Source organism: Gobio gobio, assembly GCF_949357685.1.
Source record: "Gobio gobio genome assembly, chromosome: 20".
Lineage (NCBI taxonomy): Eukaryota > Metazoa > Chordata > Actinopteri > Cypriniformes > Gobionidae > Gobio > Gobio gobio.
In genome coordinates this window covers 7012567-7029371 of record NC_137113.1, presented here as the reverse complement: position 1 = coordinate 7029371, position 16805 = coordinate 7012567, and the positions used below count along the sequence as shown (strand labels likewise).

General features: G+C 37.0%; 1 protein-coding gene across 1 annotated transcript in view; it reads right to left on the bottom strand.

Moving 5' to 3' along the window:
- Window positions 1-16805, bottom strand: part of dock1 (dedicator of cytokinesis 1) — a gene marked incomplete at its 3' end in the record, with an annotated part of 157184 nt that overhangs the window by 19692 nt on the left and 120687 nt on the right. The window contains exons 21-23 of the mRNA XM_079845555.1: window positions 16611-16739; window positions 12919-13027; window positions 1990-2060 (exon numbers count right to left, since the gene is read on the bottom strand). Coding sequence (XP_079701681.1) covers window positions 1990-2060; window positions 12919-13027; window positions 16611-16739 — 309 coding nt within the window. The remainder of the gene's footprint in view (window positions 1-1989; window positions 2061-12918; window positions 13028-16610; window positions 16740-16805) is intronic.

The following is a 16805-nucleotide window of genomic DNA, read 5'->3' as shown; positions in this document are numbered from 1 at the left end:
CATCAACATGCCTGCTCTCGGCCGTATCAGATGACCGTTAGTCAACCAATCATTGGCTGTGACTAAATGGAACTGCTTTTTTATGCATGCGCACAGACATTCACCAGCTCGCTCCGTCCGAAACGTCCATTTATACGGGAACATCTCCAACTAAATAAACAACACAAATTACTCACGGAATCTAACGAGATTCCCACTGCTACAACACGTCTTGTGAAAATGTCACGTCTTGGAAAGGCCACGGTCAGCTAAACATCAAATGAGAAGCAGCAGGATTCATGCTGTCACCTCTCACTCTGCGTGTGTGTGTGTGGTAAATTTAGCCATCACAAGACTCCATTATAATGCCACTCAGGGATAAACGCATTATCCAGACCAACAGACAGGATCGGCGAGTGACCGCCACGTCTCCACGGCAACGGGATCACTTTGCGCTGATTGTGTGTGGAATCTAAAGTGTGTGAGAAATACTTGAGCACCAAAGCAGCGCTGTGATGATAATGACACGCGAGCAAACCTCCATCAGGCAGAACGATGATAATGATGATCAGATCTAGAGTCTGAGTTCAGATGCACAGAAACTTGTGTGAGGAGCATCAAACTCCTGCGGATCAGACTTAAGAACTCCACTCCTCAGAACTGATTTCATTACCAGCCCCTAAAAGTCACTTAGATGGAGACAGACACATGATGAGAGGCTCAGGATGAGATGAAAGGCATGAGGGGAGCGAGAGAGAGAGAGAGACGGGATGAGGATGAACTGGAGGAATTAAGGAGAGAGAGAGACATGAGAAGCAGGATGAAGAGAGAGACATGAGGAAAGAGAGACAGGATGAGGATAACAATCGTTTGTGTTTGTGCGAGAGAGCATGAGGAAAGAGAGAGATAAGACGAGGAGAGTGAGGCAGGATGAGAAGAGAGACAGGATGAGCAACAATATTGTTTTATTCCTTTATTTTTGGAGCGGATTTTTGAGTTTAAAACTCGGAAAGACGTGAATTGGTGTGTTTAAAAATTAAAAAAATAAATAAATAGAAAAAATAATGATAATAATAGTAGTAAATAGTAGTAAATAATAGTAAAATAATAATAATAATAATAATAATAATAATAATAATAATAGCAATATTAATAAATAATAATACAAATAAACAAATTAAAATATAATGTATAAAAAAAATAACACAATTAAGAAAAAATAAATAAAATAAAACAAAATAATCTAAAATAAAAATAAAATAAGTCATAACTATTAAAAGTATGCATTTTTATTTAAAAAAGACTTTATAATAAATAAATAAACATACATAAAATTAACAATCTAAAATAAAAATTAATTAATTAAATGTAACGTTTTGACTTTTTATTTTATTTTTATATTTAATTTATGTATTTTTATTTTATTTGTATTATTTCATTTATTTTGTTTTATTTATTTATTATTTATTATTATTACAAAGTCCCTTTTTAAATAAATAAATGCACACTTTTAATAGTTATATCAAAAGTTATTTCAAAAAGGACTTTGCAATAAATAAATAACACAAAATAAATAAATAATAATACAAATAAAATAAAAATAAAAGTAAAAAAATTATATAAAAATAAAATCAAAAATCAAAACAATTAAAAGTGTGCATTTATTTAAAAAAGGACTTTAAGTAAGTAAGTAAGTAAGTAAATAAATAAATAAATATGTATTTATTTGAGAATTGTACAGAAGTGGCTTTGGTGTGATTGAGCTCTCAACTTTTATTTCAATGTGTTGTTCATTCTTTGAAAACATCATGAACTCTGCCTCCAAACACACACTCTTCCTCAAGCTCATTCTTTATTTAATTTAGCCTGTGTGCATGCCTGAATATATTCAATTGCCAAACATGCAGCATTCAAACAAGCTAAAAACTGCAGCTCCAATAAAGATATATTGATATTCGCTAAAAACACAAACAATATCTGAAGACACCTCAAGCATGATGATAAACTCACCTGAGCTCCTTTGGATCAAAGACCAGTTTCAGATCGTTGACGATAGTTGGGACGTATTTCAGTGCAGCACCCTAGAAATTCACACAAATAGTGATCTATTAGTATAAGCAATGATTTAACATTCCATTAAACACATTAAATAGGGGGAAATCATGGTTAGTAAGAATAAAAATAAAAATCATTTTAGTGGATTGTGTTTATTTCTGGTGAACTGTGTTGTGACTTCATTTTGTTTAAATATGAAGGTGTCAAGACCCTCATTTAACGATTGAGACACACTGTGATTTTCATCAATCCATTTCTGCTCCGAGCAAATCCAGCTGTGATGAATGGCCTGAGGAGTGTGCTGTCAATGGAAGACCAAGCTCATGCAGAGAAGATGGTTACCAAACACAAATCCTCCAACACCCGATCAATAAGCAGGGCACAGATGATCAGTCAACCAAGAACAGGCATTTCCTTCTCTAAAAGGGTTAGTTCACCCAAAAATGAAAATTAGCCCACGATTTACTCACCCTCAAGTCATCCTAGGTGTATGTTACATTTTTCTTTCAGACCAATACAATCAGAGTTATATTAAAAATGTCCTGGCTCTTCCCAGCTTTATAATGGCAGTGAATGTTGCTCTGTTTTTTTCCGGAAAAAGTGTAAAGCCTCGCGCAGCTCAAAACGCTTTCGCTACGTCTGGCGAGTAACTGGTGTGCAATGTCGTCAGACGTAGCGTAAGCGTTTTGAACTGCGAGAGGCGTTACACTTTTTCCATAAGTTGAATACGGAAGGCGGTCCGCCGGAAGTTAGACATTTTACTTTATAAAGTTTTAAATATGGATATTTTTCTTACACAAACGAATCGCCTCAGAAGGCCTTTATTAATCCCCAGAGCCGTGTGGAGCAGTTATATGATGGATAGATGCACTTTTATGGACTTCAAAAAAGAAACAAGTCACTGCCATTATAAAGCTTTGAAGAGCCAGGACATTTGTAATATAACTCTGATTGCATTCGTCTGAAAGAAGAAAGTCATATACGGTTAGGATGACTTGAGGGTGAGTAAATAATGGGCTAATTTTCATTTTTGGGTGAACTAACCCTTTAACATCAGCTAACGCTAACGCCAGAACGTTCATCTAGATTTCAATGTGAAATACAATATCTGTAAAATAAATAAATAAAAATGCATATGACTCAATAAAGTTTTAGAATGTGAAATACAATTTATATAAATAAAACAAACGACCAAATAAAATGTGCAATACAAGGTCTGTAAAAAAAACAGAATGTGAAAAAATAGTCTTTAAAAAGAGTAAAATATATAAATAGACCAACAAGAATGTGCAATACAATGCCTGTAAACAATAATAAAACAAAAATGAATAAATAAATAAATTATATAAATATAAATAAACAATTGACCAACTAGAATGTGAAATACAGTTGAATGTTTCTCGGAACATGAAATAGGTCTGAAAAAATAAATAAATGCATAAATAAAGTAAATATATGATTATCAGAATGTGAAATACATTGTCTGTAAAAATTTAATAAAATAAAAAATAGGTTTTTGAGAATGTGAAACACAATTTATATAAATAAAACAAACGACCAAATAGAATGTGCAATACAAGGTCTGTAAAAAAAACAGAATGTGAAACAAAATTCCTGTAAAAATAATAATAAAATTACAATTAATACATAAAAATGACCAAAATGTGAAATACAAATGTCTGTAAAAAATTTAATCAATAATTAAATAAAAAAATCGGTTTATCAGAATGTGAAATACAATATAATAAATACAAATTGTGAAATATAATGTCTGTAATATAAGAAATAAGTACATTTGTTTTCCTCTAACAAATCATTCAAAATCAAATGTCCATGATTTTGCGGTCTGATGTCTGGCTCAGAGAAGTCGCATCTGTCCATCTAAAACACATACACAAGCAGATTGGAGCAGAATAGGGTTGAATAGGAATGTCTTGGGATTGCTTTCTCCGGGTAATATAGATCGCTTTGGTAGCTCCAGTATTGACAAGGATGTTGATCTCTGTAACCTCAGTAAAGTAGGACATGTTCCTTAAAGATCCGTCAACATTTTTCTTATAACCAATCAGATTTTAGGGTTGGGGTTAGGCGTTTGAGCTTAAAAAAAAAATCCTGGTTTGTATGGTTTTCTTGGACAGGGTATGACAGGAATCTTGTTCCAGGTCCAAAGAAAAATTGTTTGGCAAAAATCAACATGTGAACCTTGTAAAAGAAAAGACAAACCGCTTAGAAGCTTCTTTCTCAAGTGGGTCTGCTGATATTCAGCTGATTTGATTCCAGTCACACTTGAAAATGCGGTCCTGGGAGTATACAGATCGGGATATAAAGTGGCTCCTTGCTGTTTGATCATCGTTGTGTCAAAGTTTGACATACTTTGAAACCATTTAAAAGAAAAAAAGAAAGGGTCTGAAAGAACATTTGAGTCACAAGGCAGTGACGGATTTGATAAATGTTCTCTTCCCAGCAGCTTCAGATTTCACCTGAGAGTTCACTGACAAATGATGGAAAAAGTCTTGGAGTTCAAGTGTTTACTAAAAAAAGGTGAATATCTGAAAAACTCACATTTGTGTTTTTGAAACTGTAACACACCAGTCAGATCAAGAGTTTCACAGCAATGAATTCACAGATAGTCTGGCAGGCGCCGGACACATAAAAAGCTGGAGAGTCTCAATCAGTCACAGAGACTTTCACAAGACTGAACATGCAATGCAAGGAAATAAAACTTCTGGACTATAACTGACAATTATATTTATGTTATGTTATGGATAAGAAATGATAAGATGGATAAAGAAAAAAAAACGGCAAAAGTAAAAAAATAAAATAACTTTCTAAATCATTTTACACGTAATATTAAAACATCTTACAAAGAAACAATAGATGATCAAAATTGAGAAAATAGATCAAGAAAAACACAAACTGGATTTGACATAAGACCTATGCATAATAGCGCTGGTCAAACCGATTAATCACATCTAACATTAAAGTTTTTGTTAATATAATATGTGTTTAGAGAGAGATTCAGAGATATATGAATACACACAAACTTTTGCTTATTGTTTTGTTTCAAGGTTTGTTTCGCACTAAAACAGGGGCGTCCAATCCTGCTCCTGGAGGGCCACTGTCCTGCAGAGTTTAGCTCCAACCACAATTAAACACAATTAGCCCCAACCCGCTAATCAAGGTCTTATTAGGCATACTAGAAACTTCCAGGCAGGTGTGTTGAGGCAAGTTGGAGCTAAACTCCGCAGGACAGTGGCCCTCCAGGACAGACTTTGGACACCCCTGCACTAATACATATAAAAACACATGTCATTTTATACATAAATACAGAAACATAAAAATAAGATAGGTTGAGCCAGAAAAGCCCCACCCCAAACTCACACCATATACACCGATCAGGCATAACATTATGGGGTTAAGTGAATAACACTGATTATCTCTTAATCACGGCACCTGTTAGTGGGTGGGATATATTAGGCAACAAGTGAACATTTTGTCCTCAAAGTTGATGTGTCTGAAGCAGTAAAAATGGGCAAGCGCAAGGATTTGAGCAAGTTTGACAAGGGTCAAATTGTGATGGCTAGACGACTGGGTCAGAGCATCTCCAAAACTGCAGCTCTTGTGGGGTGTTCCCGGTCTGCAGTGGTCAGTGTCTATCAATAGTGCTCCAAGGAAGGAACAGTGGTGAACCCGCCACAGGGTCATGGGCGGACAAGGCTCATTGATGCACGTGGGGAGCGAAGGCTGGCCCGTGTGGTCCGATCAAACAGACGAGCTACTGGAGCTCAAATTGCTCAAGTAGTTAATGCTGGTTCTGATAGAAAGGTGTCAGATTACACAGAGCATCTCAAGGTGCCCATGCTGACCCCTGTCCACCGCCAAATGCGCCAACAGTGGGCATGTTGAGCATCAGAACTGGACCACGGAGCAATGGAAGAATGTGGCCTGATCTGATGAATCACATTTTCATTTAGATCACATGGCACCAGGATGCACTATGGGAAGAAGGCAAGCCGGCAGAGGCAGTGTGATGCTCTGGGCAATGTTCTGCAGGGAAAACTTGGGTCCTGCCATCTATGTGGATGTTACTTTGACACGTACCACCTACCTAAGCATTGCTGCAGACCCTGTACACCCTTTCATGGAAACGGTATTCCCTGGTGGCTGTGGCTCTTTCAGCAGATAATGCGCCGCCACAAAGCAAAAATGGTTCAGGAATGGTTTGAGGAGCAAAACGAGTTTGAGGTGTTGACTTGGCCTCCAAATTCCCCAAATCTCAATCCAATCGAGCATCTGTGGGATGCGCTGAACAAAGAAGTCTGATCCATGGAGGCCCCACCTCGCAACTTACAGGACTTAAAGTATCTGCTGCTAATATCTTGGTGCCAGATCCCACAGCACACTTTGAGGGGTCTAGTGGAGTCCAAGCCTCGACAGGTCAGGGCTGTTTTGGCAGCAAAAGGGGAACCAACACAATATCATAATGTTAAGCCTGATCTACATACATACATGCATACATTAGAGGTCAACAAATGACACACTTCACCATAATTTCCCTTTAAAACAACACGGCAAAGTGGTGAAAAACAAACCCAACATGTGCAGTAAAAACAGACTTACACAAGCTCAAACTGTCAGGCTTTTTGATAATAAATGTGAGCGCAAGTGAACACAATGTACTTCAAGTTGTTGAGCCATTTCACATTTTAAGGCCAGCAGAGAGAAAAGCACATTCCTTCCCTGGTCGCTTCACAAGTGCGTCTTACAAACATAAATGTTTTACTTTCTGACAAAACCACTAAGATCTCGGCCACCGGCACACCTACATCGCTCCAGGCTCACTCACGACCCGTCCAGAGGGCCTGATCTAATGTGACGGACGCTGAGCGTGTGTGTGTGTGTGTGTGTGTGTGTGTGTGTGTGTGTGTGTGTGTGTGTGTGTGTGTGTGTGTGTGTGTGTGTGTGTGTGTGTGTGTGTGTGTTGTTAGACCAGAGGTGTGTTAATGCAAAAAAGAAGCGACAGGAAAGGTCAAGGACAAATAAAATTCACACAAATGGAGGAGGAGGAGCGGAGAAACAGATGGAAGGAGAGGAGGAGAGATAGAGTACCTTGAGGAGAAGCTAAAAAGGGCGAACCCAGAGCCACAGTGGACAGAGGAGGAGGTCAGGTGACGAGAGAGACACACACAAACACACACTTCAACAGATGAAAGACAGAAATAGCAATATTTATGTCCTCCAGAAGAAACAGACCAGCACCCTGGGAGGACGTCCTCAGACATAAAGCCTTCGGATAAACATTTTGCTCATGAACCGCCATACATTTCAGGATTCTTTGAGGAATAGAAAGTAAAAGCAACAGCATTTATTTGAAAGAAAAATATTTTATAACATTAAATTGATCAAAAGTGGAAGACATTTATAACGTAATTAAAAGTATTGATTTCTTTCCAAAATAATGACATTCCCCAAACTTTTGAACGGTAATGTAGTAAGAAGTGATCTAAAGCCATATGAATTCATATTTTGTGAGGAACAGACCAAAATGTATAATACATATTGTCTATATATGCATTTTAACTGTGTTTTTCTATAAAACTATAATATGATAACTTGATTTTGATACTTTATTTCAAACAATTATTATTGCCTCATTGTTATTATATATGTATTTTAAGTCATTTTAAAGGCTTTTGTTTGCTTAGGTCTATTTTATTATCACAAGAAAATTTATGAGTACTCGATTAATCGCCAAAATAATCGACCGATTACTCGTTTACCAAAATAATCAATGTTAGTGACAGCCATTATAAGTATATATATGGTTCAAAGACAAATAAGAAAAATAATACTTTTTTTATATGTAATGTAGTAAGAAGTGATCTAAATCCATATGAATTCATATTTTGTGAGGAACAGACCAAAATGTAGTTATTTACGAAGAATGTTGTTCCCTACAACACTCAAATCTCAAATACTCAATTATGTCGTATGAATATATGCAACGGGTAATGTTTAGGAAGTTATCCAGGTTAGTGCCATCAAATCTATGATAAATATTGAGTTAAAACATGTTGTCGATAGACTAGATATTAACATTAAAGTAAATACTAACGAGCACAACTGTATATTCTAGGGGTGTAACGGTACACAAAACTGACGGTTTGGTACGTACCTCGGTTTTTAAGTCACGCTTCGGTACACCAGTTTTACAAAATTGCTTTATTTATTTTTATTAAACAATGGATTACTGAAAAAATTGTGTCTGTCCTTAAATTAATTAAATTATAACTAAAAGTTTCTTAAAGATAATGCTGTAAACTATATAGGGAGCACTTACTTGCACATTAATATTAAAGGACAGAGCCCAAACTATTAGCCGTAATTCAGCTGCTATTTATTTTTAGATATAATAATCATCACTCAAATAACAGACACAAACATGTAAACTTCACATAAGGCAGTTTCTGCATTAACTTCTAAATCTAATTATAAAATTATGTTTTTTCTCCAATTCGTTGTTGAAATATAATCATTTATACACAGTGGCTGTCATTTTCATGCAACCATGATTTTATTTATTATTGACGTCTTTCCGCCATTGAAACACTGATTGAGCGATTACACAACATATGTTTCAGTAAATTGTAATGTATCCTCAACATACCATCAGATGTTCATTCATGTTTATTCTTTAGGAAGAGATGATCCCGTTCACTCGCGCGCCGCTGCCGCTTGAACTGATGCGCCTATACTGTGATCAGTCACGCCACAATAAAGAGCGTCAAAGCGGCATTTATCGTTTGAATTTCATGATAAAATGGACTGAATACTTAATATGTTTGTCTGGGAACTCGGACTGAAGTGTGTTCCGCGTTTAAAACAAGCCGACTGTTGACTGTTAAAGATTGCATTCGGTACACACGTGCACTGTACCGAAAGCCCTGTACCGAAGCGGTTTGGTATGAATACGTGTACCGTTACACCCATATTATATTCTAATACTTTGTCTTGTCTATTTACTTATGTCTGTGAAATTCAGTATTTATTACTGTCACATCTTCTGTTAGGGCTGCTCGATTATGGAAAAAATCATAATCACGATTATTTTGGTCAATATTGAAATCACGATTATGTAACACGATTATTTCACATGACTTTGGGAATGTGTTGTATTTATTAAAAATACACCTTTCAAAAATTCAATTGAAATTGTAACATTTGTTGTACTTTTTGAACTATTAAAATAAATAATATAACATATATTCAAATCAAAGTATAAAAGTATTCACGTAAAAATGATAACCACAAATAAATAAGATAAACAATTTGGTTCGGCTAGATATGCTTTTCAGGTACGTCTAACATTAGTTTTTAGGTACAGAAATGTATCAAATGTAAAATAACATTGCATATTTGAGTGCATGAATTAAAGATTAATCCTATTAAACTAACAAAAGCTATTCAATCAAGTGCAGTGAATGATGTCCTTGCCTTTTGTTGTTTGACATTAAACAGACAGCAGTAAAGGCTACTGCCTCTTTAAGACCTAATGATCGGATATGCGTCGTCTTTATCGACTATATAAAGTTCACTTAAGGCATATACAGACTATGTCTGCTAGGATACTCATCAAGTTGGACATGTTGACATACGTTTTGTGTGAGTTTGTCCGTTCAAGAGCAAGACTTGAATGAGAACTCAATATTTGCGCGCTGAGAGACATGTGCGCGCTCTCGGATGAGCGCACAGAGATACATTTTCTGACAGCGCGCGCGGCTTCTCATTCGCGTCTTCTGGCACTAAACCCGGGTGATGACGGTGAAAACGACTGGTCATATTCAAACATACGGCAGCACTCGCATGCATTGAACAAAGTTTACAAAGTGAGAATTATTTGAAAAATATTAGGGGAAAAAAGGACGTTTACACGGCATCCCTGCTCTCGTCAGTTTTTGTTTCTTTATTAGATTGTCATAGGTCACTCTGTTTAATTTTCAAGTGGTTAAACAAATTCGTGGTGTTGCCTTGCGTTGCAGCCACTACCATGTAGCAAATCTTGCACGTAGCATGTTTCTGCTCGTCGTCTGATTCCTCGAAGCCAAACTGTTCCCAGACAACGGAGTTGGTTTTGCCTTTTTTGCTCACCAAACGCTGCTGTAACTGCCCTCCTTCTGCCATCTTTACTCGCGCCGAGTTTTTAAATTCCAGCGGATGATATGCACACGAGACTCACGATCTGAGAGAGATTTGTGGCTTCGGGAGGGGCGGATGAGCGCGTGCGCGTTTCATTCAGAACGCAAGACAAAATAAGAGTGTTCTAGCAAAACTGAACATGGCAAAATAATCGTTTTTTCTCGATTGTACTATTTTGGTGATCGTTGGGAGGCAAAATCGAAATCGAAATTCGATTAATTGCACAGCCCTATCTTCTGTCACTAAATGGAACATAAAAACATAAAACTATAGTTGGATTTCTCTTAAGTATCAGTTTCTCTTTGTGTCTAAGTGGGCAGTTTATTTCGATAAGTCTAGCTATGCAAAACTATGTCATGCTTAGCACAATTTATGGCAAATGTCATGCCTCTTAACTGACAGTGATGCATCAATTTTGAATAAATGAATGAGCAAATGAATTTTGAAAGCTACAAGGGATAGAGAGTAGTGATCTAAATTTCAGATTTTTCCTCACATAAGCTATCATAAGACTGGAAGAGAGTGTGTGTGTGTGTGTGTGTGTGTGTGTGTGTGTGTGTGTGTGTGTGTGTGTGTGTGTGTGTGTGTGTGTGTGTGTGTGTGTGTGTGTGTGTGTGTGTGTGTGTGTGTGTGTGTGTGTGTGTGTGTGTGTGTGTGTGTGTGTGTGAGGGGGGTGGGGGGGGGGTGGCAATATCCGAAATCCTCATCCTTGTGGGGACATTTTTAGGTCCCCATGAGGAAAACATCTTATAAATCAGACTAAGTGATGTTTTTTGAAAATGTAAAAATGCAGAATGTCTCCTGTGATGGGTAGGTTTAGGGGCAGGGGCAGTGTAGGGGGATAGAATATACTGTATGTACGGTATAAAAACCATTACGCCTATGGAAAGTCCCCATTAAACATGAAAACCCAACATGAGTGTGTTTGTGTGTGTGTGTGTGTGTGTGTGTGTGTATATTATTAGGGCTGTCACAATTCCGCAATTAAATTCAAGAACTCGATTAAAAAAAAAATCTGAGTGTATGTCGAGTAACCGGCAAAATACCAGAAGTGGTGCATTCCACGGATGAGAATCCATGAACCACATTATTTTCTACGGCTGCACAATGTATAAAAACCATTTAAAAAACACACTACAGCACAGATAACGCCATTGAGTGCTTTAATTATTTACATGTGTGTTGGTTACATGTGTGTCTCAGAGCGGCTCCGTTCACAGGTGCTGCTCCACATGAACTGTTATCATTTGCATGCGTGGAGCGTCTCAAACTCTACCTCAGCATATGCTGTGAGTTTGGGTTGCTTGTAACATTCCTCTGGGAACTCAATGTGCGCCATTTCATAAGATTTGTAAGGTGAATAATTTATAAACCTATGCCAACACAGGAGAATACATCATGTTTCTAAATATGCGAACTGTTCATTGCGATTTCAAAATAAAAGTCTAAACGCTCGCTCTGAGTTTGCATGTTTTGATGTCCTCATATTCTTATTCAACAGTGGCTGTAGCATTTATATTTTAAAGAAGTTGCCAAATATTAAAGATTAAGTTAACATTTGAATTAAATATCGTTTGGCCAAAATTAAACCAGGATTTGATCTGCTGTAAATTGTAAATTGCGCTCTCTGCAGGCATTTGTTATAATACATATTGTCTATATATGCATTTTAACTGTGTTTTTCTATAAAACTTTAATATGATTACTTGATTTTGATACTTTATTTCAAACAATTATTATTGCCTCATTGTTATTATATATGTATTTTAAGTCATTTTAAAGGCATTTGTTTGCTTAGGTCTATTTTATTATCACAAGAAAATATATGAGTACTCGATTAATCGCCAAAATAATCGACCGATTACTCGTTTACCAAAATAATCAATGTTAGTGACAGTCATAATAAGTATATATATGGTTCAATTACAAATAAAAAAAATAATACTTTTTTTTAAGATAAAAAAATAATTATTTTAAGCAAAAGAGTTTTAAAATGTATTTTTATGTCCAAAAAATGTATGGTGTTGATTCATATTGGTTTTACAGCTTAAGACAGCATTAATTCATTATTAAACAAGATTTCTGATTTTACCACCCAGAAAATGTCAGGTGGTACGACCATATATTCATTTAAAATAATACACATATACAATATACATATGAATTATTGTAAAATGCATATCACATGGTAAATTCCCTTTCCTATGTTTTGCCCTTTTAGTCCAATTCATATAAACGGACACTTTTCAACTAACCAACTAACAATTTTAGGTCTTTGAAACACCACAACTCAAAAAGTCAATTGAATTTCAGAAAAATTAAAAGAGTATCTTATAAAGGAAATATTGTAGATCAATTTGATATGTGACATGTATTTTTACTTTTTTTTTGTTTGGAAAATAATGAATTCGGACACAAAAAATACGTCATGTCATTGACCCATATATATATATATATTGACCCATACTGGAAATGCAGAGCACATTTGGTAGTCGTGTGGTCTAATGCTATGTCATTTGTAGGCTTTCGTTGTATGTAAAGGAGCAGCGTGAACATTCTCAGAAACATATTTTGTGTTATATGTGCATGAAAAGTAAAACAAGGAACGACAGAGATGTAAATAACTGAATTTTCATTTATGCGTTTAGATGTTCAGCTCGTCAGAAACAGGTTCCTAAAGCGTCTCACCTTCACCCCGCCGGTCCCCTCAGCACTGCTGTTCATCATGGCGTTAAACGAAGCAAAGAGATTCCTCAGGGACTCCATGAAATCACTCTCGCCTTTGTTCTCGTAGAGCCTGAAGGAAAACACACAAACAGCAGATGATCGGGGGCTCGGGCAGCGAGAATCATTTCATCTAAATCATCAGAGAGGCAACAGACCGGTCTACATGTGTTTGCTATGCAAATCCATGACATCAAACTAGCCGGAGTCATATAAATCCACATCAAAAACAATGTATCACACTCCACACACACACACCTGTTCACTGGCACCTCTAAACTAGCTCCCGATTACAGGCTGATCAGACTGACGAATTGCTCTGTAATCTAGTCTGAAGGGCAGAGAGCTGACGGGCCTTCTCGGCATCGCTCCAAACATCCAGACAAACACCAGGAGAATTTCAGCGTTCATGCATTCATTAAATGCGGCCTTTGCTGATGTGATTAGCCCTACCTGACTCTCTGTGCTCTGAAGTCAGACATTCTCACCCTCATCCAGAGCATTTACATTAGACCGGCCCTCCATCAAAACACACACACACTTAACTAATGGTCCGTCAAAAACATTGAAATATTCTTCATGCTCCAGTTGACCATTCATTATTTTGAAGTGCTTTATACCCATAAATAACAACAATACAGGGGACATATGAAAGAACTGCATTATTTTAATACATTATATACATAAAAATAATGCGGTTCTTTCATATCTTTCACACACACACAAGGGCTGGGTATTGACACAAATTTCACAATTCGATTATATCTTGATTCACAAGATTGCAATTTGATTTCGATTCGATTCAATATCGATTATTTTGGATATATATCAGGTACAATACGTGGCAAATTTTCTCAAGGAAAACAAATCTCTTAACTAATGCTGCAAACTATGGGAGTCAGTTGTAGCCTACTATAATACTGAACGTAAAAATTAACTGATTTGTATACAAACACTTAAATGACACTCAATTATGTTTTTTAATAATAATAAAGTTATATTTTGTATTAAATGAGAATCACACACATTCATACATACACGCATGCATGCATGCATACATACAGTATGTACATACAGGCACGCATACACGCACGCACGCACGCACACACACACGCGCACACACGCATACACACACACGCACACACGCACACGCACGCACACACGCATATTCATACATATTCAAACATGTACATATATACACACACATAAAATAAAAAAACAAAGAAAAAAATCTTGTTATAAAAGAACAAAAACTGAAGTAGTATTGTAAGTATGGTAGTATGACTTGTAGTTTATGCATATTTTATTCAAATAAATCATATTAGTTACAGTAATGAGATGCTGTTGACAGGAATGTGCTTAATTGTTATGAAAAGGACAATGCAAAAAATAAAAAATCATATGCTATTGATTTAAAATCATCCAACATCCAAACATCAAAAATAAATCAATCTGTATTTTTAATATTGATTTCAATCAACTTGTGCTTTCAAAAAAAATTATAATAATCTGTGATAAGAATCATCCTGACCAAACATTGAAAATTGATGAATATTTGATGAAACTTTTGAGACAGTTTTGAGAAAGTTTTCTGGTCTGACACCAATAGCTACTCAAACGAATCGTAATTATTTATTTTTTGTCATATTTCTCATCATATTGATTGTCTGAAGCCCTGTCTAGCGGATCTGCGGTCGGGTTCAGCACGAATTGGTGAACTCCAGGAGCAGGTTCAGCCTGTGAGCGAGAAGCAAAGTAAATCAGATCAGGCTCTCCTCATTAGTGTCTTTCACAGGTCTGTGGTGTCAGGAGCTCTGAACGTTCAGGTAGTTAAGAGACCGAGGGCCTGAGAGACACCATCATATACTTCACCCGCTGACAACAAGCTAATCACCAGCGCTGAACTTAATTTAGGCCGAGTCATTACTCAACATGTCCTCCGTCTCCCTAAATCAGCGCCGCTGCCCATTCCACTTCCTGCCTGCCTCAAACACATCCTCCCATCCGTCAGGAAACAAGGGCACTTCAGTTTGATAAAGGTGTGGCATTTCAGATCAAACTGTCACATTTCTTAGCCTTAACTACAGCTTATTGGCTGGGAAACCCATTTTACGAAGGAGGAAATATAACAAAGTTTGAGTATATGTTGGACACGGCATTTATTATTTTTGCCACTTGTCTACTACTGCACAATATATGTAGTAGGGCTACACCATTTGTGTGTGTGTGTGTGTGTGTGGGGGGGGGGGGGGTTATTGTGTAAAGAAATAAATATTTAACAACATTACATTTATATAGAGTTTAACATTATGGAAAGGGTTAATCTCAACCACCAAAGTTATTAATTATTATCATTTTTATTAATAATAATAATCAGTAGTAGTAGTAGTGGTGGTGGTAGTGGTAGTATCCTGAATCCCATTCAGTAATTATTGATTACCTAATAAGGATCTATCTTAGTCCTGAAGTTGATATTACTTACTGATTAGTTAAGCTTGTTTCTATATTAGTTAATAGTAGTAGCTGAAGATTTAATGTAGTACTACTCACTAGTCCTGTATTACTTCATGCATAGTTACCTATGAATGACGGACCATTATTCTAAAGTGTTGCCAGTGGTAGTAGTAGTGGTGGTGGTGCTAGTAGCAGTAGTGGTGGTAGTAGTAGTAGTGGTGGTGGTGGTGGTGGTGGTAGTGGTGGTGCTAGTAGCAGTAGTGGTGGTAGTAGTAGTAGTGGTGGTGGTGGTGGTGCTAGTAGCAGTAGTGGTGGTAGTAGTAGTGGTGGTGGTGGTGGTGGTGGTGGTGGTAGCAGTGGTGGTGGTGGTGGTAGCAGTGGTGGTGGTAGTAGTAGTAGTAGTGGTGGTGGTGGTGGTGCTAGTGGTGGTGCTAGTAGCAGCAGTGGTGGTAGCGGTAGTGGTGGTGGTGGTGGTAGCAGTGGTGGTGGTAGTAGTAGTAGTAGTGGTGGTGGTGGTGGTGCTAGTGGTGGTGCTAGTAGCAGCAGTGGTGGTAGCGGTAGTGGTGGTGGTGGTGGTAGCAGTGGTGGTGGTGGTGGTAGCAGTGGTGGTGGTAGTAGTAGTAGAAGTAGCAGTAGTGGTGGTGGTAGTAGCAGTAGTAGTAGTAGTAGTAGTGGTGGTGGTGGTGGTAGTAGTAGTAGTAGTAGTATGTTACAACTGTAAAAATGACTATATAAATGTCTGCCTCTTCAATTTGATATCGAGATTTTGGTTTTATTTTGATTCATAATCCAGCTCTAATATATGAAAGCATTACATTAAACATGTTGCACCGCAAATCTGGCATCAATATAAAAATCACAATTTGCATTATATTCCTTAATGGCCACCAATGTAAATGATGCTTCTAATATTTACTGCCAAAGATAACCAACCTAACCTAGATTGATACGCCGACGGCGACTTGATACGCCGTCGGTGTATGAATGAGTGTGTGAATGGGTGAATGTGAGGCAAAAATGTAAAGCGCTTTGGATGGCCGTAGGTCTGTTAAAAGCGCTATATAAATGCAGTCCATTTACCATTTACCATTTAGATTCCCCAGTTCAGAATACAAATTACACTTTGGGTGTGATACGCTTAAGCCTCAGATGTAGGATGAACAAAACAAAACATGAGATATGAATGTGAGGGAAGAACGTACTGGTTGAAGAGAACCCGGGACCTCACGATGAATTTGAAGATGTAATCCACCGCCTTCAGAGCTTTCAGCAGCTGCTCCGCCAGCTTCTCAGCATTATCCACATAGTTCTTCAGGACTTTAGTCAGCTTTCTGAAAAATATACACACAGTGTTATAAATAAAAAAAAAAAACACATATTAACACAGAGACGGCGGC